General features: G+C 39.7%; 1 protein-coding gene and 1 long non-coding RNA gene across 7 annotated transcripts in view; one reads left to right on the top strand and one right to left on the bottom strand.

Moving 5' to 3' along the window:
- The window catches only part of tnrc18 (trinucleotide repeat containing 18), a 66,628-nt gene extending 61,503 nt beyond the window's left edge, over positions 1-5,125 (bottom strand). For all 6 annotated transcript variants that reach the window (XM_036566714.1, XM_036566716.1, XM_036566715.1 and 3 more), the window contains exons 1-2: positions 4,965-5,125; positions 3,092-3,431 (exon numbers count right to left, since the gene is read on the bottom strand). In XM_036566714.1, coding sequence (XP_036422607.1) covers positions 3,092-3,302 — 211 coding nt within the window. In that variant the 5' untranslated portion in view covers positions 3,303-3,431; positions 4,965-5,125. The remainder of the gene's footprint in view (positions 1-3,091; positions 3,432-4,964) is intronic.
- Positions 5,126-5,320: 195 nt separating this feature from the next.
- LOC118805710 lies at positions 5,321-6,814 on the top strand. Its single transcript, XR_005007059.1, has 2 exons — positions 5,321-5,624; positions 6,083-6,814. It is a non-coding gene; the product is annotated as an uncharacterized LOC118805710 (long non-coding RNA).
- The last annotated feature ends 17,775 nt before the right edge of the window (positions 6,815-24,589 follow it).

Raw genomic sequence — 24,589 nt, 5'->3', positions numbered from 1 at the left:
AACATATGATGCATTTTCAGCTCGCTGGCTATGCGCATGAAGGCCATTTCAGATAAATTCAAGTTCATTTATGACAAAATGAGGCATGAAGGACAAACAGCCCTTCTGTTAGAGTGAAGAATGTGTTATGATCACTTCGGAGGAGCAGCGCTTAGAACAGTTCTCTCCTAAACTGGCCAGTTTTAGGAGGGAAAAAAATGAACTCGGAGGTTGCCCTTTGCGCTACAGACGTTATGGGGAAAATGTTATTCTAGCACGACCAAAGAACAGCTAAAAGACAAGAAAGCAAACGCTCACTATGGTGATAATGTTTCAGTGCACATTCACATAGCAATGTTTTCATCAGTACACACCCATTATGTCAAAGCATACAAACAGCGTACATGCACATAAGAGATGACCAGTTAGACTCTCCACCTCAAACACAAACATCATAATGCAGACTGCCTTTATCTACTACCAGTAAAAATCATGGAAAATCATCAAAGCTCTGCAATAAACAATCATCCATTTAAGTTAATCATTTAAAAAAGTATCAAGGAACAGACTAAATTCACTGACATGCCAGTTTCTTATCAGTGTCTTATCGTTATGAACAATCAATAGCATCGAACGCATATCTTATGGCAGTCCAAGACAGTACTATGCCAACACTATTTTTAGTTAATTAATGTCCACTAACTACAAATGTGCGCTTAGTTTAAGGTGGGTCACCTTGTGATCGAACTATGAAAGGGCTCATGAGGACAAAACCACTTCTCACTGAGAACATGGTGATGCAGGAATCAGATTTCAAAAATGTACAGGAACGCCACAGAGACCAGCTTTAGAACAGCTGAACTGCTCTTTTAAAGCCTAATACTGAGCTCATTTAGATTAGAGGAAAATATACAAGAGGACATAAAGAAAAAATACAGACTACATTTATGCAAAAATCTGAATAAACACTTAGGTACATAAAGCTTGGGTTTCAAGTCATTAAGGTGCTATATGGACATTTCAAAGAGACGCGAGTTACTGTAACATACTGTATTTGTTTCCACTATTCAGAACACTGACAACACTTGATGGGAAGAAAAAAATCCAACATAAGTTCAATGCCTAAAAAGGAACTGAACCTGGGTGGAGAGTATTGCATAAAGGAGTAAGCCGAGCTATTAAGTTACAATTGAGAAGAAGGAAAATAGAGTACAACATAATTTTCTGCATTTAATGGTTCAAGATTTTGGTAAAGTTTTGCGTTAAAAAAATAGTATGTACACACACACACACACACACACACACACACACGTGTATGAAGAAAAAAAACAACCTTATTGTAAATCATAGTTTTAGATTTGATCCACAACCTGCATAAAGAGCTCAGTCTTGCATAAAAACAACCACAGTAAGACTGAATGAACACTTTATAATTCAATGAAAAGAAAAAAGTAACAAAACACACCCAAAGAAAAATAATGCTTGTGCCACAGTATAACTACAGGTCACTACATTTAAAAAATTAAGTGAAAACTAACTCCACTCCGTATCACTGTTTTCATCATTGTCACCGCTGATGGGAATTACAGACCACAGCTACAAACACGAAAGCTAACCTTCTCTGCAAACCTACGAATGAAGGTTACCCCATTTTTACATCAAGAGTCCAGATGTGTGTGTGTTTTTTTTTCCTCCCTGACCGATTTCACCCATCATACTTTACAATTTACAGGCCCACGCCCACTAGGACCTATTTTAAGTTTGTGGATTTTTCTTCCAGCAGATTATCATCGTTACTCCAGTCCGAATATTTCAATCTGCTTTTTAAATGTGTTTTGCATGGTAATACCTTAGCCGTCATAATGCCACAATGAAAAAGGAGTATGCAATTTGCCTGCCTTGAAACTGCCACTTTACCTCAAAACGACAATTACCAAAAAGGTGCCAGACCTTTTATGGCACTAGATCACCAGGGGTTATGTAAATGTGACAAACACAGTATTTCGGCAGTTCACGGTCCTCTACACCAACGCTTCTGAAGTAGGGACATTCATTACAACGCTGTAAGTCCTTTTCTATTGAAGCAGCATGATTTACAAGACAAAAGGTGCCGAGATTTGACTCGGGCTTAAATTTGCAGATGAGTATTTTCCCCACATGCCATCACTAACGAGATAACCAGCAATATTTAACCCAAAGAACAAGCAGCGCTTCCAAAATATTCTTACGCACGGTGGCCGTACGCAACTCAACGCAATGATCAGTAAAAGTAGGCGAGAGAGCGGAGTGTCGGAGCAGTAATTACAGTGCCTGTCCCAGCTTTGAGGGGAAAGACGACAAATGGAAGCAATTTCAGTTTGAGCTCGATTTCAACAGTGATCAACTTCCAACAGACAACTTTAAAATCAAAGAGCAGGGCTCCGTTTAGCCACATCACTAGGAGCAAACTTGTATTTCTCCCACCACAGTCTTACATCAAGCAACTCCATCAGCACCCATTTGCTCGATCAGTGCTTTCCCTCTGCCCAGGCGGCTAATGACGGAGAGCACTGGGGACGGTGCACGGCTCATTTCTTCTCCAAGACGGGCTTTGCGCGCAGCAGCCTACATTACACATGACAACTCTGTAGCACATCACAGTGAACGCAAAAAAAATGTATTTTCGGCCCTTGTTATTCTTAGCTTTATTACAATAGGAAGGACGTTTGAGGTGCACTGTATTATTAATACAGCAGACTCAAACAAACTAGTGATTAGGACCACCATCGCAAAGCCATTCCATATGCTTATGCCCGTAAAGAGACTGGTAAATTGTGATTAGCGGAGCTGAGCACACTCGCAGTAACTGAACGAAGTAATAAGTGGCGTAAAGCTTGAGATTTTGCACGAAATTACACCCGTAACAGACCGTCTACGGTAGGCTGTATTCCTAATAAATATAACCGTGTAGCCACCCTGCTAACAGGCAGCGGCAGTCGCCACACCGAACAGCACTTAACAGCTAGCTTCACGACTTCCCACTGAAGTTTCGCTCTGAAATTCTCGCTAACGAGGGAATTTGTGTGTTTACCACAGCCATGCGTTCTTTAGGTGAAATTAAAGCGTTACTTACTGTGGTGAGACTGTATGTTAACGGTAGGTGAGAGGAATTTTCCGGTGTGCAGAGGCGCCGGGTGGCCCGCGCCCAAGTGGCCGGGGGACGGTGGCACTCTCCCAGGTGCAGCGGCGGCGCCGAGCCGGTGAGACTCCATCGCCAGTCCGGAGAGCAGCGGTGGAGGGACGTGAACAGACCTGGGGGGGCCGAAATCTCGGCCATCCATCATCCACAAAAGACAAACTTGATGATGAAAAAAAGGAAACTGCTTGCTTGGCTAGTCCGAAGGAGCCTGTGTAGGCTATAATGTCCCTAGATTTCTAGGCAAATCAGAGTCCTTATCCGGCATTGTGCCGACCTACGAAAACAAGAAGAAAATCAGGGCTAAGGTAAATACGAATGACAACTTATCAAATGTGAATCGATGAAAAAATGTAGACATAAACAGGCTCTTCCTAACAGGGGCGTAATGACGCAGTTTGAATGCAACACACAGGGAATAGTAATCCTTCCAAGTTCGCTCGGCGGTGAACACGGCGCATGAAAATCGTCCCCTACGATGAAATAAGAGAAGCGAAAGCGCTGTCTAAAGTCTAAACTTTGTGGAGGAACGGCTCCTGCCCTGATCTCTCCTACACGTATCGCTCACGGTTATGCGTTTCGGCCGCAGTACTGTGCAGGGAAAACCCAGCGCTCGCTCGCTTTTAGGTGGGCATTTCAGAATTCAGAATGGCTCTCCAGCAAAGTGACCCGAGCTCATGCAGAGGGCGGAAAATAATAGCTGGCTCATTTAAAGCCTACTATGGGCGATTGGGACGCGAAAATCAAATATTCGTGTCCGCGCACATCCTGCAAGAGCAAAATAAGAGGCTTCTGATGTCGAAAATGTACGTAGACTAATGAATTTAACACAGCTCATTTACCAACACCGAGGCACATGGTTTGTTCTTACGATCAATATATTTTAGCCGATTCCTGACCTCGTTTAAACGTAAAAGGTGGAGAAAAGCTTTGCATCCCAAGAGTGAAATGTTCCCCTCATTCTAAAAAAACACGAGTGAACTTTCAATTTCGACTAAAATAGCGAGTCCTAAAGAAAAGGGAGTACCGGAGCTCGGATCACCGGAGTCTTCTCTAGTTGTGTAAAAAGGTTTGGGAACTGCTGTGGTTTTACTCTCAGATGGAGCGACTCGATCTCTGTTGTGTATCTGGTGTTTAGCTAACAGCCCGTCCCAGGAGCTCACGCAGCCCGAGCGTTGTAGGAGAGACCGTGAGCCGCTACAGTCCACTTCTACCGAGCACACTGCGACCGCAACGGCTATCCTCACTCGATTTCTTGTCCTTTAGTTGTTTATGCTGGTTCTGAGAGTCGAATCGGTGGTCTGTTTAAATCCAGCAAGCTAGTTCACTATAGCAGACTATGGCTTAATCGTTGGAAACTACGCTTCCAGGTCATCAACAATTTTACTGTTTGGAGCAACTCGAATGTGAAGTTCAGTCGAGAGCAGGATCGGACCGCTCGGCCTAGGATACACATTCACTAGGCTGCTAAAGCTTGGAGAGTGTTTTTAAACAGGCTTCACGGCAAACAGCAGCCTACCCGACGGCCACGTTTCAAACTTTCAGCCTACGTGCTTCCATTTTCAGCAACGAAACTTTTTTTCGCGGAAACATTAAGCATTCAGAGCCATTTTATTTTTATGATGCAGTCTGTGGACGGATTTACACCTACAAAACACTTTTAAACGTAACCGCGATAAAACCAGACTGTTCCCCGCCTTTTCACCGCTAAGAAGCATAAGAAGACTGCATTCTTTGCTAAGTGCCTCTGCTTTGCTCCATAAAAACAACCAAACTAGGTCCTTCACTACCAGCGCCGACAACGTCTTACTTGTAATGGCGATTCAGTTTACAGAATCCCGTTTCTTCCCCAAATCCGGACGCAGGGCTGAATATTTCTTACACTCCATTTACAGACCATCCGTAACAGCGCAGAGGGATTGCTTAGACAGGGGAAGGCCTTGCGCACAAACCACTGTAGCTCTCAGTAAACTCTTCTGCAATGAAACAAGCATTGTTTAACACGCTCCGCCTCCTCTGAACGCAACCTGACAAAACCCACAGCGAGGCGTGTGATAGGTCTCCCGGGCTGTCCATCATCTCGATGTAAACACTTTGGCTCTGCGCCAGCACTATAAAACCAATTATGGACCAAGGAGGCCGAGCTGTTTCAAGCCCCCCCTTCCTTCAAGACTTGAATGATCAAAACAAGCAGAGAATTTGTGGAGGGCAGTTTCAAGGCCGCTCAAGCTCTACTGATTAAAATAGACGGATACAGTCTTGATTGTACCACAATGGACCCAGATTACGAGACTACGGGCCAATCTTCGTTTATTTCGACACGCATTTTTATAAACATACGACGTATGAGTGGAATTTGCCTCAGGCCTGTGGTGAACTACTTCACAGACTGAGTCCGTGTTTGGTTGAACACCGCAAGTGAACGCCTGTGTTGTTGTTTTTTTTTAAGGCCTATTAAAGGAACACACGGGTGAGTGAATGACCCATGTGTGACTGATTTATATTATCTGTTACATAATCAGACAGTATGACTAACAATATTTTTTGTATTCTTCCGTTCTGTAGTACAGCTGTTTCAGAGCTTTATTAGGTTGTTCTGTTAGAACTAGAGTTTAAAAAAAAGGCTTATCCATGTATTTTTCATCTTTGTTAACTGCACAGTCCTTTAAGTTTTTAGGGTTTTTTAAAGATTTTTTTTTAGAGACTTTTCTCAGCTGTCTGGCAACTTTAGCATCATAATGTTAATGTGCAAAGAAGTGAAATAGAAGAAAATGTGGCATTGTTTTCCTGAGTTGAGTGTTTTAAAGTAATGTTTGTAGTGTTGTAGGATCTTCAAGCTCATTGGATCCACGATAATATTCAGAATTGGTGTTTTAATCATTACAGTAAACGTCTGTTTTAAATTTGACTACCTGTGTGTGATGTCAGGATATCACAACTATCACGCCACGTTGGAATAAAATGTTGATTTAAAAAAAGAAGGGAGCGAGAGAGACAGAGGAGGAGAGGGAAAAGAAAGTGGTGCGGTTTCAAACTACCCCCGGTCGCGCCCCGACGAGGCGGTTTCAAGGCATCCTCTCCCAAGCAGTGCAGGGGAGAAGGCGAGCTCGCGAGGAGGCGATGGCTGAAGCCGAGTGTGAATTTTCACGTCCCGAGGAGCAGCACGCGCGTCTCCACAACCGACTTCAACTCTCTCAGTGACTTTTAAGGCACACAGTGAGGAAAAATCAGCGACGTCGGCTTTGGATGTTCCTGGTTTTCGCTTCTCCGCGAGGATCGCTGGAACAATAAGCCGCGGGAATGAATGGCTCGCCGAAACAAGGCGCTACCATACAGGCGTGTGAGGTTCACGGCTGTCTGGGCGAGTTAGTAATGACCAGAGGGACTGCAGCAGCCTTCACTTTCTTTACAGTTCACTTTCCCTTTCTTTTTTTTTTTTTCAAACTAAAAAACTAAGAATTACCCAATGATGTCTTTGTGTTGCTGTTGTCTAACACTCCGTAAGACTGGCGCCTTTGTTTCTCCTGGCGGAGCCGAGCATGGACGTTTGCCTTTGGATCTCTATTGCTCGCACTTTCAGCTATTGTTCTCGGTGACAATCACTGCGGTTGTTCAGGTGGGTGATCAACGCGTTTTATGCAAATAAACGTTACCAACATATTCCAGCCTTTGTTGTCTGTTTCAATTGTAATACAGGCTAGTTCACGTAAATGATTGAAGATTTACATAAAATAAATGAGTGCGTCATTCATTATCGCAAGAAGAGTTTCGAGTCGAAACATGGGCGAGTAAACCACTTTAAGGAGCCTAATGTGGGTGAAGAGGCCCCGACGATGTTTTGTTCTATCAACTGCATTTATTCAGCTGTAACAGCTCAGCTCAGCGAAACGGTTTAGGCGGAATGGTCAAAATCCCTTCACAGATGAAAATCCTTTCACTTCTGGTTGGCATCAATAATTCAGCATTAAAAACCTTAAAACTGGTCTTATACCCCGTGTAAAGAGGAGGATGGAGTGGCAAACAGTTTATCATGTTTATACAGACCATGTATTCAATCTGTGAGGTAAGGAAAAAGAACTGAAACGTTTGTAGGAATTATCCACAAGGTCCTGTTAAAGATGAAGAATTTACGAACATACTGTTTTAACAACTAAAGCCTTTGACAGTATCGTACATCTCCCAAATCTGCAAAGATTAAACAAAGACAACAAAAAAAAACCTTGGCAGTTGAAAAACCTCGATGGGCCAAGCTCCGACCTCCGTAAGCCAGCTGAGGTGAGGCTTTTCGTGAAGGTTTGTTTTGCTCTCTGATGAAGGCCTGTGCACTCTGCTGGTCTTTGTAGCCCTAACCGTAATTCTGTTAAACGCCAAAAGGCTGTTCCGAATTGATCTTAAATATTGTATAGAAATAAGAAATGAGTATTTGAAGTGTAATTTTAATTTGGTGTGCTTAAAAGGCCCGGTTTAATTAAGTCTTAAAATGCGCTAATTGCGATAAACTTGAATTACAAAACTATCTAGCTAACCGCAACAGAACTGGGAGAAAGGCTAACTGTTAAAGGTGTCCTCTAGTCCATCTTTTAGTTGCTTTAAAAATAATCAGAAAACGTTACTGCTTGTCGTTTTAGGTCTACATGTACACTAAATTAGAGAAAAAAGTTTGAACTAAACTTCAAGACCCTCAATAAAGTGTCAAAGTATCATCGGCTCCGGAGAAAGCTATGGTGATTTATTTTTTTTCCCCCTCACAGCGTGAAGAGCTGCTCCAGGGTCAGTCCTCATAGTCAAAAGGCAGCTAGTGCTGCATTATAACTTTAATCCACTGCCCTCTGTATGATTCCACATGACAAAAGTACTGAACCTAAAATGTAATTGGTCATTTGTTAAAATTGTATTTGTAATGTTCAAATAAAATGAGAGCACGCTCTCTAATGTGGGTCTTCATAAGTCAATTACCAACTTGCCTTACACTAGAAGATACTGATGAAGAAAGCTTCTGAATATTTACATTTCCATACATCTACCATTCTTGGATTATTTGGTTAATGTGTTTTCTTGAGCTCCTGTGACAGTATACCAACATATCTGTAAGTGCTTTTAAAATGACCAGACCGTTTGAAATTGGAATAGTAAGTGATTCAGGATGGTAATGAGCATTCATGCACTTTCTCCTCAAATAAATGTTTACTTTTAGTGGGCAAAATTAAAAGTAGAAGAAAATTAAAAACGCAATACCGCCTCACCCAAGGGTGCTGAGAATTCAGGATTCAGAATGGCAGCTGGTCGGTGAGAACGAAGCAGATTTTGGTTGGAAATTAGGCAATTTTCCCTTCAGTCACAGATGGTCATCTTTGAATCCCTACGATCCTTATTTGATCTGGACTTGATCACGCCCTCACAGTCTAACTCAGATCTGAGCCAAGTTTAACATCCCTATGTGGCTTTAGTGGTTAAAAGACTACTTGATAAGCAGATTTTATAAAATGCACAGGCTGGTCATCATTATATAACATGCTGTTGCAAAATTGCAGGCCTATAACTTCAGATATCATGTAGCTGGCCTGAAATGTGGTCTGAAAAATGCACTGGTTTTAGTTCCCCCTAGAAATTAGGGTTTTCTGAAATCTTTTTCATGAGTGTGCATGGGGGTGGTGGTTACTGGAGAATGACATAGAACTATTATACATACGTAGCCATATAGAGACAAGAGTATTCCTTTCAGGAGATGATTATTATTTAAGTCATAATAGTGTCTGTTTTCTGTCTGCTTGACTTTGGCAGTGCACATTGTGGACTGGACAGTGAACATCATGGAAATTGTTTTGTGCACACTGGAACAGCTGACGTATTATCTGGGCATGAAAAATGCCCATGAACATCCTTTAAATCACGGCTGCGATAACTTTGAAACATGGCAAATGCTTGAACATTTCTGAATAGTTCCATTTGGCAGGACAGCACATCATGGATATGAGGGAGTATGGGTGCCTTGGGAGAAGTCAGGGTAGAGAGTTGTTTTTGCAGGCTTAAACAAGCTTTACAAATGTCTGGTAGAGAAAATACCCCCTAATCACGGGGGAAATGAGTTACTGCATGACATTTGGGTTTCCTGAAACAATACACATTCTGTCACTGCTCACTTTCCCGAAATCCCTGAACTCCCGACACAAATGCACCATAGAAAGTTAACAGCTGCAACGCCGAAAACTGAGCGCTTGCCGTTTTATAACTTAAGTTACATTGTAAATAAAACTATACAATCCTACCAAAAGACCAGTGCGAGATGTCCAGATGGTTTCAGAGAAAGCAAAGTTGCTGACGTAATGCAGAGTTATGGACGTTCTTAAAATACCTATAGAAAGGGATGTGAGAAAGAGAGAAACATTAGTGTCAGGGCTGTGAAGCCAAAAGAGGAAATGTGCCTGGTCTTAATCTGAGTGATAGTGTGTGAAGCCCTAATAACAGGCTGTTATATACAGGCTACATTATAAAACTGGTCACGGCTGCCACCCGATCTGCATTCAGGGTTTAGACTAGGTGGAAGAAAGATGTCTGATGTAATGGTTTGTCATCCAGTACTGGCCAAAACACACTATATGACCACATTTAATACAGAGTCTATGCTTCTCTTGCTGCACAATAAATGTATAAATAATACGAAGTTACTAGTCTGTCGTATCTTAGTGATGACATCACTGAAAGCTTCTATTAGTTTGGATAAAGCTTATAAAAAACAGTTGTAAGGCAGGCACAGTGAGGAATGGTGCCCTCTAAAGGTTGGCTTATACTTTCCTGTTGATTTCTCTGATTTTAGTTTTAAGGTCCTGCATAGCTGATTGGAGCATCAGCAGTTAACCATAGTTTAATCTAGCCTTGACATTAAAATAGCTGGGCGAATGTATTGTTTTATATTAATGTGATTTTTAAACAGTTCTCCAAAGGAAAGTTGGCATGACCTCTGCTTGTGAAAGTATGACAAGTCAAGGAGAAGCTAATCTGAACACCTGCATCTGCCCAGCAACCTCACATTGCTTACTATGCATGTAGGCAAGAAAGCAGAGTTCCTTGGACCCTGGCCAGAAATGAGGCTTTTGTTCTCCATCAGCAACAGTGAGGCTTGTTAACCTGTATGTTCAGCTCTCTGTCAAGGACAAAGTAAAATGCTAGCTGTGGACTGGCTATTTAGGAAGTTCTACCTTTTAATCATCACTTCAAGGAGAGTGTAAAGCTTTTTCTCCCCTTGAATACAGAATCCAGCCACACAATAGGGAATGGTAAGCACTCACATATTTGATTCAGCAAGTACGCGTCGACTTTGCCTCTTCCATAAAATTTTAGTCTTAGCAAACTTGTAATTTCGTCAAGAAGTTATCAGGCTTGCTTAAAAGTAAGTGGAATTCAATGCTTCGTATTAAATTTTCAATGATTAAGAAAAATGTAAAGTAACATTATTTTCCACTGTAGATGCTCGGTTTGTCTTTAATTAACAGATTTGAATGGAATGGAGTCTATTAAATGCAACCCTAACCTTAATAAACTTTGATTTTCTTGTTTGAAGTTTGTCCAGAAATCCACTTGCAATATTTGCATAGGTGTATGTACTAAGAATAGTCATTAATTTTCACATGACCATTTTCCAACCTTTCTCTATCCCTTACAATTAAAAATGGATTTTAAAGAACACATTCTATCCTACATTTTACTTGCATTTTCCCCTTATGACATTTGTGATTTTCTATACAAATAGTCATAACTTTTCTCACAACCTCTTTTTATCACTTGTAACTAATCAGGCTGTTTATATAATGGTGCTTTTAGGACTGATGTATGTAAATGAACTGTCTTTTGATTGGCGATCCTGTATTACACCTCATTCAACAAGCAGTCCTCATAACTTGCTTGGTTAAACTTTGAATAGGTGTATATATGGTACTGTGCGAAAGTCTTAGGTACCTGAGCACATTGTTTAAAACCATTTATCTCAGCAGTAAGTATGATTTTACTTGTACACCATATATCATTAGAATAAATGCAATAAACATGAATACAGAAAAAAAAATGTATTTCTAAAATGTAGTTGTTATAGGCTAGTTTGAAAAGCTTAGAGTTGCAGATGCCTCCAGCCATCACGTTTTTTTTTAAATTCCATCACTAGCACACTTGATTTAACATAAAGCACTGATTATCCAAACCAGGTGATGGATAATAAGTACAAGTCATGCTGGGCAGCCATGAGGAGAGGTCTGGAAATAGTTAAATGAACACAATGACAAAAATCATAATTCATTATTGTTATTTGTATTTATTGCAATATTAGTGGTTTTCTGAACAAATAAATGTTTACTGTCCAGATAACTTTTTAAATATATTTTTCTCAGGTGCCTAAAATGTTTGCATAGTACAGTTGCTTTTCATGACACCAAAAAAAAAAAACAACAAATTCAAAGCAAGCTTTGAATCCATATACTGACTGTATGGACTGGTGAGTGAACACTACATTTTGAATCTTTAACAATGTTTGAATCACACCTTTTTCATGATATGGGCTCTTCAATTTCAACCCAGAACCTTGTCAGTGAGACATGGAAAAATGTTGTTAGTATGTGGTTAGTTGTTTTATAGATGCATTACTTGTTGCACTGTATAACTTGCCTTGTACTGTAGTTAATTGATTACTTTAGTTGATTGGGTCTTCTGTCAGCTCCATGTGAAGAATGTGGATGTTGTCATATGAGCAACTCAGAGATAATAAAAGCACTTAAAGCGTCCTGTTTTAACATTTGTGATTTGTCTTTTTAGTCATGCTAAATCCATGATAAGCAACTGTTTCCTAGTAGTGCCACCCACAAGTCACAGCATCCTTTTAAAATCAATAGAATTTTTCTGATTTAAAGCCTTTTCCCCCCATGTGGCTGTTATTCCAATCACATGAATCCTTCACACCAATCCCACAGGCCAGATGTAATCTGCTTTACTGCCTTCTCTGCACTTTATGGAGACACAACTGCGGTGCCTGGTCCACAGAAATGCCTCGGTGCATTGGAAGTCGAATTGCATGTTCTGAGATCTTTTTTGAAGCTGAGGCCAATTCCCCTCCTCTACTTCTCTAAACAGGGGACAAATCAACTTGTCTCTTGAACGGCGTCCACCTTTTATGTGCAGCACTTAAGTGGAGTAGCAGCCGTGGGATAGAGAATTTATTGAACTTTTCACTCCCCCCGTCGTCTCGGAGGGATCCTTGGTGGAGATCCCCGGGGACTCTGACTCGATGCCCTCCACTGCCTTCAGTCTTATGGCCAGTGACAGCTCTGCACTTGACAGGCGGACCAGACAAGCTGCCACCCAGCACAGGGCCCCTCCCAGGAAGACGGGTCCTGCTGGGGTTTAATCTCAGCGTGGCGGCTCGTCCTCCTGACAGGCTTTAATTCTCTCCGGGCCCCATTCATCATGCACTGTCTGTCATGGGCCTTTAATCAAATGTACCGCGGGATATTCGCATCTCGGCCAAACTGTCCTGGACCACTTTACGCCATCGCATATATTCATGGTTAATTTATTCATGAGTTTGTTTGCCTTTTATGTTATGTTGTCCTAGCCTGTGTTGAGTCTGTCAATGATTGACAGGAGGGTGGCATCCAGACTACAACCTGCTGTGCAGTTCTTATGTGACAAGAACATTATAGTAAAATAACACTGAAAATATCACAGTTTTGCGAAGTTTTCATTTTTCTTTGATGTATAGTAAGAGGAATGATGATTAAACAATTTCAAAACAAATCAATACTTTGCAAAGATGCCAACCACAAAGCTAGTGGCAGCAATTTTGGCAACAATAAGAATGGAAAGGAAAATAAGTTTAATAAGGAAACCAAACAATACAAAACAACACAAAACAGGGAAAGCTGTTATATTCTGAAAAACAGCCATATTAACTTTGACAGAAGTATGTTAATGAGCAGCGCATTTACACAGCACAATATAATTGCGGTAATCCTCATCAATTTCTTATTTCAAAATAATTCGTTATCTAGCAATGCTGTTTCCCCCAGTCAGAATTTCTCAGTATTAATCCACTTTTTAATACAGCAAATCCGTTTGTAAAACCTTTAATCTGCCTCTATTTTGGGGAATAAGAATTTTGTTGTGGCTTAAATTTACAGTAGAAACCAATAAAGGACTTAACATGGGGCTCGAATAACATTGCAAAGAGAGATTTCAGAAAATCAAACTGATTTCAGTGAAAAATGAAACACAGATGAAGTGAGAAGGGGCTGCTTGTAGGGAATGGCGAGTGTTTCACATTTTAATTATCTCTGGCTTTATAAGTAACCCGAGGCTCATCTTAGTCCTGGGATGCGTTTCAACACTTTAGCTCCTGATGGTCCTGATTGCTGCAGACATCTTACTGAATTCTTTGTTGAAACTGTAGACTGTCTATCATATTACATAGCTGAAGTGTTACTGAGTGAGGTCACTGATTCAAAAGACAATATTCTGAGAGTAAAAAGTCTTTTTATAACATATTCTTATAACATCATCTGCGAATTTTAACAGCAGTCAGACAAGTATTTCTTGAAATTCACCCTGAAGACTATTTTTGGACCATAAAAGCACATTTTTCCTTTGTAAGTTTTTGCAATCACTAAGTTGTGTGTGGAATTCAAGTCCTTATAGGCGGAAGTCACAACATTCACACCTATATTTTTTTATTTGCCTTTTTGGCTATAATACAACACCATTTGATGCTTATGAAAAACTCACAGTGAGAGCGAGCCAGGCTAAAGTACAGCCTCCACACTGCTGGGTTAATTGTAACAGTGCTACAACTAAGCTTCCTAAAGTAAACAATGAGAGACGTCCAATATAATATAATGTAAAAACATAATATTAACACACTATATGCATAAATGGCCATTAAAATGCCTTAAAGATGTCATGTAAATAAAATATAATTTAATTTTATTGTGCTGATATCTGCTCTTTTACTTTGTGTTCAAAAATAAATTTGCCAGTGTCTGACACCCTGTTTTCACCAATCATCACATTTATTTTGATGAATGCATTTTCATGTATTTAGGTTGGAAAACTTGTTTGTTTCAAACAAAACAGAATTATATTGAATTAATTGTGTTTTGCATTGATTTACCACACTTTTTAGTGACTTAAAACTAGTTCCTCCGTCTGTTGCATTAACCCCAATTATGGGGTGAGTTGTGACATTTGCACTCAGGCCACATTTATCTGAGCTGCTCATACACTGTAGGTGTGGAGACAGTTTATGTTTTCACTTGTAGGAGACGTGAGTTGCTTGTGCAAAAACTATTAATCTTGCTCAATATTTTTTAGTTATTAAGCAAACACCAAAATGTGCCCTGCTCTCCCCTACATCATAGTTACGAATGATTTTTTTCCTTCTCCTATGAGGTTACAACCTCAGAGATAAGGTTATGACAAAATACAGAGATGAAGAATCTTTCCAGTTATTCACAATCCTACAGTCGTATGCAAAGGTTTGGATGCCCCTGGTCAAATTACACGTTTTGTTGATTTTCTAAGAGAAAAAAGCTAACACTTCCTCTCTGGAGAACAACCATGAATATGACTAATTTTAGAGCACAGTTTCTATTTATTTACTGAAATTAACATTTTGGAGAAACAATTCAACAAAACATTTGCCTTTGTAAATACACTGTATGTTTTACATTTTGTTAAATTTTGCAAATAATCAACAAAAGAGTGCCCAGACTTTTGCATATGACTGTATATTCTGTTCTGTCATGACATAAAGTTCTCATATAGCTGTAACAGCAAACTGTATTCTGTATAAGTGAAAAATGTCCAATCCGAGTCTTTCAGACAATCGCGCCAGCTACACAGACAGTCCCTCGGGGAGAGATTCTGCTCTGTTCCAATCAGCGGACTATTTTAGTCTTTAAAAAGCCGCAGCCCAGAAGCAGGTTACACACAGACAGCCGTATCAGCAGGCCTGCCCTGTAGCCCTGCGTGGCTGACCTCCAGAGACGCTCTCTCATTCTCCTTTCCCCCCCCACTGACTCCTGGTCATCAAGTGTCAGTCTGCAGAGCATTCTGTGACCACAGCAGAATTCAAATCCCCTTTCCTTCCCTTCCCTTCCCTGGAGCATCGGTTCAGTGTTCCATATGCTCTTTCTCCCGCATGCACACGCACTCACTCACTCACTCACTCCTAGTGGTGTGAAGTAGCCACATCCTCTACCACATTCTCAGCAGGAGGGGAAAACGGCCTCGCACTTGCCTGGGCATGCTGCTCACACCACCCACTGATTTAATAGGCTGCGACTTCTGATGACCACGACTCACTGACAAGATAACACCACACATTATGAACGAGCCCTTCAAAACACAAAAACACACTTTCATTTGTTCTCTTAATTGCAAGCTTCTGAAGTTATTTTCCAAAGTGTGGATTTTCTGCAGGCATGATTAGTCTGAAGAATTTTATCCTGTTCATTTGATGTTTGATAAAGTATGCATTATATGCACACTGTATGCAATGTTTTCATTAATATAAAACCAGATAAATGTATGAAAATGATCTGAATATGCTAGTCTTGTGCAGCTTCATAAATTCATATAATTTAAACAATTTAAACAAGTTTTTACTTGTTTTACTTCTTTCTACCCATGCTGCATTTTATAAACTGTCCATGTCAAATAAATAAAATAAATAATTATAAATACATTGTAAAAATGATAACATAAAAATGCCTTCATGTGGCAACATGCAATTAAAATCATTTTATTCAACTAAAATAAATACTTTAAATATATCTTTCAAAATAATTTTTGAGTTGATATAATTAGTTCAGTTGCATGCTCACATAAAGCTTTTTTTTGAACTGACAAACTATTTTTTACAGTATACTATACTGTAAATAATAACGATAAATAGGTATCTGTAAAAAATGATGAGACCTTAGATGTGTCCAGATGATTCTAAGTTAAATATATATATATATATATATATATATATATATATATATATATATCTATAATGCTTTATTTGGCAAAAGTGAAACTTCACAAAAACTCCTCTAAATAGATAATTATAGTATATTGTTTGTAACTGAATAACTTGCCAAAATACTTGAAATATTAAATAAAACATCTAAAAGTACCTTTTGCTGTCTAATTCAGAACATTTAAGTCTGCACAGTAAAAGTTGTTACTGCGACTTTTTTTTAATACTTTTTTATATACAAATTATTGTATATAAAATAAGAAAAATATTAAAACAAAAAAATGAATGCAAACTTTTGAATGCTGGTGCATATAATTTCAAGGTTCAAGAAAAAATCACAGCGAGGACAATTTGTACAGCAAAAAAACTGACTAATTACACTTCCAGTATGGGTTTTTATGGATGACTTATTAAAGTAACCAAAGGATGCTGTAATGCACAATTCTGAATCTTATCTCCTTCACTAGTTTATTTAACTCTTTGAAAAGGGGTCAAGTTGTCTGTGTAACGAAGTGTTTGAAACAAATCAGTAATTGAGAAGTTCTTCAGTTCTTCATGCTCAGTTAGAAGAGAAACTGCTCTAAATGCAAAATGCCACATGGGTTCCAAAGAAAGCATCCCACCCCTGGAAAAGTTAATTATCCACTCAGTTTGACCCAGATGATCCTCTTCAAGAAATGGAGCCAATTACCAGTTAGAGCTCTGAAAGAGGGTGTATGTGTGTAGGAGGGCCTCATTCAACAGAAATATCACAACATTTGAGGCATTATATATAATGTAAGAAATGTAAATATTTTTCAACAATAACTTTTTTATATTTATATGAGAAGCTTGTTTGTGTTGAGTTTGTCTTGTTTCTCACTCAGCATTCAGAAAAAGATGGTGGACATAGTCTTCGTTGATCCAGTGCAAGTGGAAAATTACACTGAAAGTAATTTGGTAGAAAGGGGCTACTTACATTTCCTCATATGCTGCTGCCAACTGAGGGACAGTAATGTTAGTATGACTCAATTGCACAATTTTAGTCATGTATCATGTTGTTAAATGTCTTGCAAAATGTCACTGTACTTGCTAAACACAGTTAGAGTGGGCCAGGAAACCTCATTAACAGCTTCTAATGAGAAGGTGAATGGTCCGGCTGGTGCGGAGTGCAAAAAATGAAGAAAACAAGACAGACATTGAACGTGTTTCACAAACACCGAATTGTAAGCATTTGTAGTTCATGTGTATGACGGGTGCCTTGACGACCGAGCAGTGGAACAAAACCATTCAATGACATTTTCAAAAACCATTGTATGCCCATTGATCCACAGGGAAAGGGACAAATGACAGTCATTTGGGGTTTTGTTATTGGACTCCATCAGTCTTGCTGATTTGTACTCATTGTGCTTCATGTCATCAATCACATATAACAGAGGTGATTTGGTTTGATGCACTCACTTCTAGTCTCAAGAACAACTGCAGAAACCATTTCTGAGAAGCCACATAAAGCTCCGGTAATAGCAGCCTATCACAGTCAACTCCACAGGCTTATGAAAATGGTAGCATACAGTTGAATAAACTTGACAAATATGTATCACAAACTGTTGTCTGAGATTTGTTCGTTTTTTTCCACGTGTTGAAACACACTGCCTACACAGACTGAATGTACCGACATCATTCCAGGCAACAGCTCTGGGGACAAAGCACCGAATCCTGCGTTTGTGCTGGGGCATGGAAACTGTGAAACCTGTGAAACCAAGCCCAAGTCAGAGGCGTCAGGCTTACAGAGCTGGACTATGCAATTTTGTTTTTCTTCTAGCAAAATTCCAATGAGAGTCATCGGCTTAAGCTGATCTGAAGATTCTGTGATGCGGATTTCTGTGGAAAGAAGCATCTCTTTGGATGAACGTTGATGAGAGAAACATGATACTCCCTTTTGAATTGTGAACATAAAAGGCAGTAGTAACATAGAGCAGACATTTATGTGTAAGAGGGTGACTCAGAGTTGAATGGTAAGAGGGGCTAGCCGTGAATTCTGGGAAATATGATGTGATGTGTTGATGTGCTTCAACTGTTTGCCATTAACTCAGTGGCACCTGCCTCAATAAGGTCACTTCCCCTCTCCCATGTTAAATGATAGAGTGGCGCTTTGAATAAATTGGTCAGATGAAGAGCAGAATTGCTTTTGCACAGCATGAGTGTACCGTGCTGTGCTACAATGACCTGCAACACTGACGATTTATAATCCAGGTTTTTATTTAGTGATAAAAGCTCCTGTGATGGAAGGTGACAGCTCCTACCACAGGAATAAATCACACAGAAAATAGAAGGCTTTAGCTTTGAGCCTGAATATAAAAAGTGTCATTTTGCATTATTGATCTCCTGAAAGCTATGACTACGAAGATGGATGCCTGAGTCTCTGTAAACCTGGATGCTTTTGAAAAAATCTCCAATGCATACACAAAAGCTCGATATTTCCCAGAGGCTCAATATTTTATTGTTTTTGATGGAGGACAGCTTTCCCACGATCAACTAGGTAGGCTTATTAAATGTGGAGTCAAGAGGTTATGGGCCCTGTGCACAAGTATGGAAAAAGGAGCACTTAAGATGCTGAAATTCTGTAAAATATAATGAGGCCTCCAACAACTGAATTCCCACATAAGAATAAGAATAGCAGCAGTAATTAGTGCAAAAGAGAAGGTGGTGTTGTACGATGTCCTTTCAAGATTGATCTAATTTTCAAGCAGATAATTAATTGGTCTGGGAAATGTTTTACATTTCCTGAGCATATTTGCTAAAGCTGAGCGCAGGACGTGGTTTTCTTGTATGCATGCTGTTGTGCAAATGTGCAAAAATAAAAAAAGGATGATGAAAGGAAAAGTCCTGTTCGACAGGCTCGCTCCGAGTACACCCACGCACCACTTTCATTTTTTCGCACGTGTGGTTTGTTGTAGTCAGAGAACTGCAGGCCTCCCTTTCCACCACAACATGGATGCCATTATTGGGCATGAAACGCAGCGTTCACCTCAGAGCCAAACAAAACTACAAGACACTTGCATTACTATGACACAAGCCTGCTACTACAAGACAAAGGCTCTTTAGACTTCTGCAGTTCTCACATTTTATCCAACTAGGAATCAAACCATTTGTGCTTAATACCTTTAAAGGGCCCATATCATGAAAAACAGATTTTTTCCTTGTATTTTTGAAATAACTGATTTTTAAGTAGTATGTAATTATTGTTAAAGTTTCAAAATGTCCTGTTCACTCCCCGAATCCATGCACAGAAACGCTGCAAAAAACAGCCTGTTTTGAATTCAATGTTTTTGTGATGTCACAAAAATCAGTGCATTGACAGAGCATTCAGCCCACAGCGGTTTAGCTCAGCTTACACGCAGTGAAATTGAGTGTTTCAAACTGGACTGCTTTTTGAATGAGGCCAATCAAAACAGAGCTCATTTATATATCAGTTTTAATGGTACGGTAACAAGAACAGCCTGATTAATTGTAAGGGATAAAGACAAGTTGTGAGAAAAGTTGCGTAAAAATAAATTATGACTGTTTTTGTATATTAAAACACACAAACTTCGTAAGTGGACAATGCAAGAAATATATAGCATATTGGCCCTTTAAATTCAGTTTTTCATCAGTATATAGTGCTAAATTGAGTGTGAATTCTACACTGACGCTCTGGAGGGGTCAGAGTGATTGTACGGGATCCAGACTACATAATGCAGGTGAGTTAGTCTGACACTTATTTTACTATCAGTATTTGCTCCTGTCTTGCTTACCTTCACTTCAACTGACATCTCTGAAGTTGTACCTGACTATTCCTCTCTAAAAAAAAATAAAACATTAGTTAGTAATTTATGTAGCAAAACATGTGTTGAGAAGCATACAGGGGCAATCATACATATGACCTTAAAGACAAGATAACTGTAATAACTTCAGTGTTTGCTATGTATCATTTCAGTTTGAAATTTTTGATTAATCTAATTACTATTACCATGCCTTTAATTATTATATATACACTCAGTGCTGTTCAGATTAGCATCACAATTGTTGATGAATACACAAAAAAAGTCATAGCATTATCCCCTACATTACAATACTTTTAACGTCTTTCCTTTCTGGGCTTTCAAAACACTGGCATACATCACTGGCTTTCTGCTTGCTCATGCTGACTCTGAATGAAATTTGAGAGTAACATAACTCATACAGCTTGCTGTTACAATCATTAAAGCATGCATAGCTAGCTCGGTTGTCAAATCTGCTACCAGCTAACATTCAAATTCCATTCATGCATCAAACACACTAACTTAAAAGGGCTGTTTCCTGTTATTTTTGTCTGGGGGGAGTCTATTATTTTTTTTGTACTGGTCCTAGTTACACCACTGGCTGTTTCCTTACTGACAAACAATTATTGTGTTACAATGAAGCACACCAAGAGAGCGCAAAAATTAGGGACAAAATTATAGAGAATTTAGTAAACCTCCATCAAGGCAGCTATAGTGCTACACCTTATATTTACTGTATTATTTAGCAATCATGCAGACTATTTGTAATGTTTTGTATATTTCAATAGCTGTCTAGTGCAGAACGAAGCCAAATAACTACCAGTACTGCTAGGAAGCTGAATATCACGTCTGTATTTGTTAGTCTCTACATCACTGGCTAAGCTAGCAGTCGGGATTTCTTTATTGCTGTGGAGGGATTCCCAGTGGTTGCATGGTGTATTTGTGTAATACATGCTGGGCACTTACGTGAGAGAATGGGTAAAAACAGTGATGGACAAAAACACAAAAAACATACAAAATCATGAATCCTGGCAATTCGATAAGGCTGAGAGCCTAAAGGTGAGCGACAGAATATTACATAACACAACAAATAACATATTAAATATTTACATATTAGCCTAGTTTGAGGCTTTTTTCTGAAGGGTCAAGTTTTATTTGTAAGTAAAATTCTAGTCATTTAGCTCTAACATTTGCCACTATTAATACAAATACAGTCAGGTTTAGGCGCCAAAGAGACACAAAAGCAACTAACTATAAGGCTACAAATAAGATTGACCATGGTAGGTAGCTAGCTAACAGCCTAGCGACTAGCTAATGTTAGCAAGATGTTTAACTTACAAACAGTTAACGTTAGGATGGCCAGCGTCATATATTCACACAACAGTCTACATAGTACGACCCGTTTGTAAGAACACTCCACCCCTCCTTTCTTTACTTGTTTCGATTATTAGGGAAGTCAACCCCCGCTACACCCCCCGGATCTCACACCCAGGTACTGAGGAACAGATTCGACTGATGTGCACTGACGCTAAAGCTAACTCGAGTCAGGTAACGTTACTGAATGTAAACAAGTTAACAAGATGCTGACCGGCTGACAGCGATGCTAAAGGCAAAAAAGAAAACCGACCAAATGCTGGTGCTAGTGAGGCTAGCAGCCCTTAAAACATCTTTTGTGCGGCAAATTCAAGCTCTACAGTGTTCCGTTACTGTTTTCATTCGCATTTGTTTGTTTTCAAAAAGTAGCTACAACATTACAGGAGGAGAATTTTTCAAAGAAAAACAGCAAAACCTGGTATCAGTGTCTCTTCTCGGTGAGCGTGCTAGCCTACTGTAAAACTAAATGAGTCTTTATATCAACACGATCTAATGTTAACCAACTGCTGGTGTGATACTCACGTATCCTTATTAGTGAAATGTTCAGTTCTCATGAGAAAACGTTTTGTTGGGGGTTATTTCTCTGCTCTAAAGTGACAGAGGTTACTACGCATGGTTATTTGTTTGCTGTCTAATTTTAGTCTCTGATATAGACATGGCTGTGAGCTCTTCACTCCACACCTTAGCATCTTTTCAGCACCTCAGGATTAGTCGTTTCTCCCGCAGTCGTAAGCTCGCAGCTGCTGTGTGTCACTCAGCTAAGCACAAAAGCATCTTTTACATCAGACAAATGTTTGAAAGGCTGTAATGAAACAGTCGTTGTCTTTGGGTCATATCCAGCTGACGCTGCCGTACCACTGATACGGGGTGTGTCATATCGGTAAGAGGGGGTTCAACTGTGGACTTTAAAATGTCTGCTGCTATTTCACTGGCCTGTACTGTGGGCCTCGCAGAGACTCATTAGTCACTTTTACCGGTGGCCCGTTTTACAGTTAGGCGATCACCCTGGTCCTGTTTTGGCCTCTCCCCCACTCGAAATTGGGACTGAACATGAAGCTCGTGTTCACAGGACCTTGCAGCGCTCGCCTCTCTTAATGCAAGCAACACATTATCTAATTGCAGCTCATTATCTGCAGGGACGAGCTGTCGCGCACGGTTTTGGGGCAGCAGCTGAAATAGCACTTGGCATCGCCGAGACGCTGCCCGTGGTGTTTTCTGCTCTCAGGATCTGGCCTCTCTAAACGGGCGCAGTCATACTAACGCACGGGTGGAAATCTTCATTACTCATGCTGCTATATGAGGCTCTCTGGCCAGCGCAAACTGGCAGAGACCGCCCTTCCTGCCTTTCTCCTGCTCTTTCACATGAATAAAATATCTGCGACCACGTCGCTGTGGCTTCCTACGGTTTTGCCATTTTCGTTTACGCTAATTGTTTAAAGGGGAACCCCACCAATGTTTGTAAATTTATACATACTTAAGTGGTCAAAATGTAAACAAATTTATTCAGAGTGGTTTGATGTGAAATGCTCCGTTCTAGAGAAACATACAGAGTCAGAATTGCTCATAATGGTGGTGATAGGAACCTGACGTCCAGCTCTGAAAGCTCCCTCACAGAAAGTTATTACACAAAATGGTTATGAATACACCGCCTGATGCCTGGCACATTGTTTTAAAAGGTTTTATGTTAAAGTTTTGCTATAAAACGTCTTGTTAATCAATATATTTTCATCCATTCATGGCAGAGGGAGATTTTCAGATTTTCTACTATTCTACCATCATCAACATTACATATTAAAACTCAGAGACATGTGTAGGTCTGCTGGTGGTTTTGGATAGTACATAAAATAGCTGTATTTGTGTTGTGGACATGGTGACCCCTGGCTCATCACTACTGTAAAGTCTGTAAGTTTCTCTACAATGAACCATATAACATCAAACCACTCTGAATGAATTTGTTTACACTGCAACCACAGAATTATGCAATTTTTTTTTTTTTAAATGGTGGAATTCCCATTAATGGCCCACCAGAAATGGAATGATGGTTTTGACACATTGTGAAAAGATGTCATTATTCCAGTAATCAGCACCGAAAGCAGAGGAGCGCGTTTGACTTTCCAGTGACTGACAGTGAAGTCCAGTCCCAGAGGGGCTGACCACACTCTGCTTCCTCCCAGAGCTGTATGGTTCCATCTCTGCTGCTGCTGCCGCTCTCTGGGGTGTGTGCTGTGTCCAGATCACTGAAACAGCTGGCTGAAATTAGGTCATGCTAGCTTTCCCTTTACTGTCTTCAGCAGAATAGCAATGGCAAAATGCAAACAGATATCTGCCTCTCCCTGAAAGGCATTTTACAAAGTCGTACACACAAGATTTGTCACAATGTTTTATTAAAAAAAAAAGGGCTCTTGTCCTTGTCATGACATCATTTCTCCAGATTTGTGTTTGTTTGAACAGTTGTAGAGCCAGATGCAATTTTCCACAGGAATCCCAGACATCCTTGAAGGTGCTTTATAGTGACAGCAGATGTGGTAGCAAGATTGAAACAAGCCCGAAGTACACAAGACAGGTAGCCTCATGGTTGTTTACTGTGAAATGGTTCTTCTAAAAATACATGGTTACTCAGGGCATCGTGGATGGATCCAAGGTTTTTCAAGCCAAGTGACATTTGTTCAGCTTCCGGATTCTTTTGGCTCATTTTCAAATAGTGGCTGATCTCCAGAGAAATCTACAAAGGCCCGAGTCCTATGGACTAACTTTTACTAACAGACAGCAAATGTAGGTGTGAGATACCAGTACAAATTTAGGCAGCATGTGAGGCCTGACCCTTTTGATATTTCAGAGAGGCCAGCAAACCTTCCACACATTTCACTAATGTAGCTAATGCTGCAGTGGAGCTAATAATAACTGTGATAACATTTTTACTAGGTAGAAGACTAAACTTTAACCCGTGAAGAGCAAATACAAGAGCAAATTGTAGTGTGATTATACACTACCATTCAACAGTTTTCAATCAAATAAAACCAAATTGTTGAAGATATATGTACAATATGACTGTTCAACTATAGATTTCACCTAATTAATAGGAAGCTGTAAAATAATTTAAGAAATTGAAACTGTAGATGATTCCATAATAATCGAGAAAGCTGTACAAACATTTAGAATTAAGTTATAAAAGTGCCCAGATTACCTCATATTTGGAAAGTGGAGATCAAATCACGAGGCACATAACATATATATAAATGATCATAAATAAATAATTACATTATATTGCTTGTTTTGGTGTTT

This window comes from Colossoma macropomum, unplaced genomic scaffold (genome assembly GCF_904425465.1).
Source record: "Colossoma macropomum unplaced genomic scaffold, Colossoma_macropomum, whole genome shotgun sequence".
NCBI classification, from domain to species: domain Eukaryota; kingdom Metazoa; phylum Chordata; class Actinopteri; order Characiformes; family Serrasalmidae; genus Colossoma; species Colossoma macropomum.
This window is presented reverse-complemented; position numbering and strand designations above follow the sequence as displayed.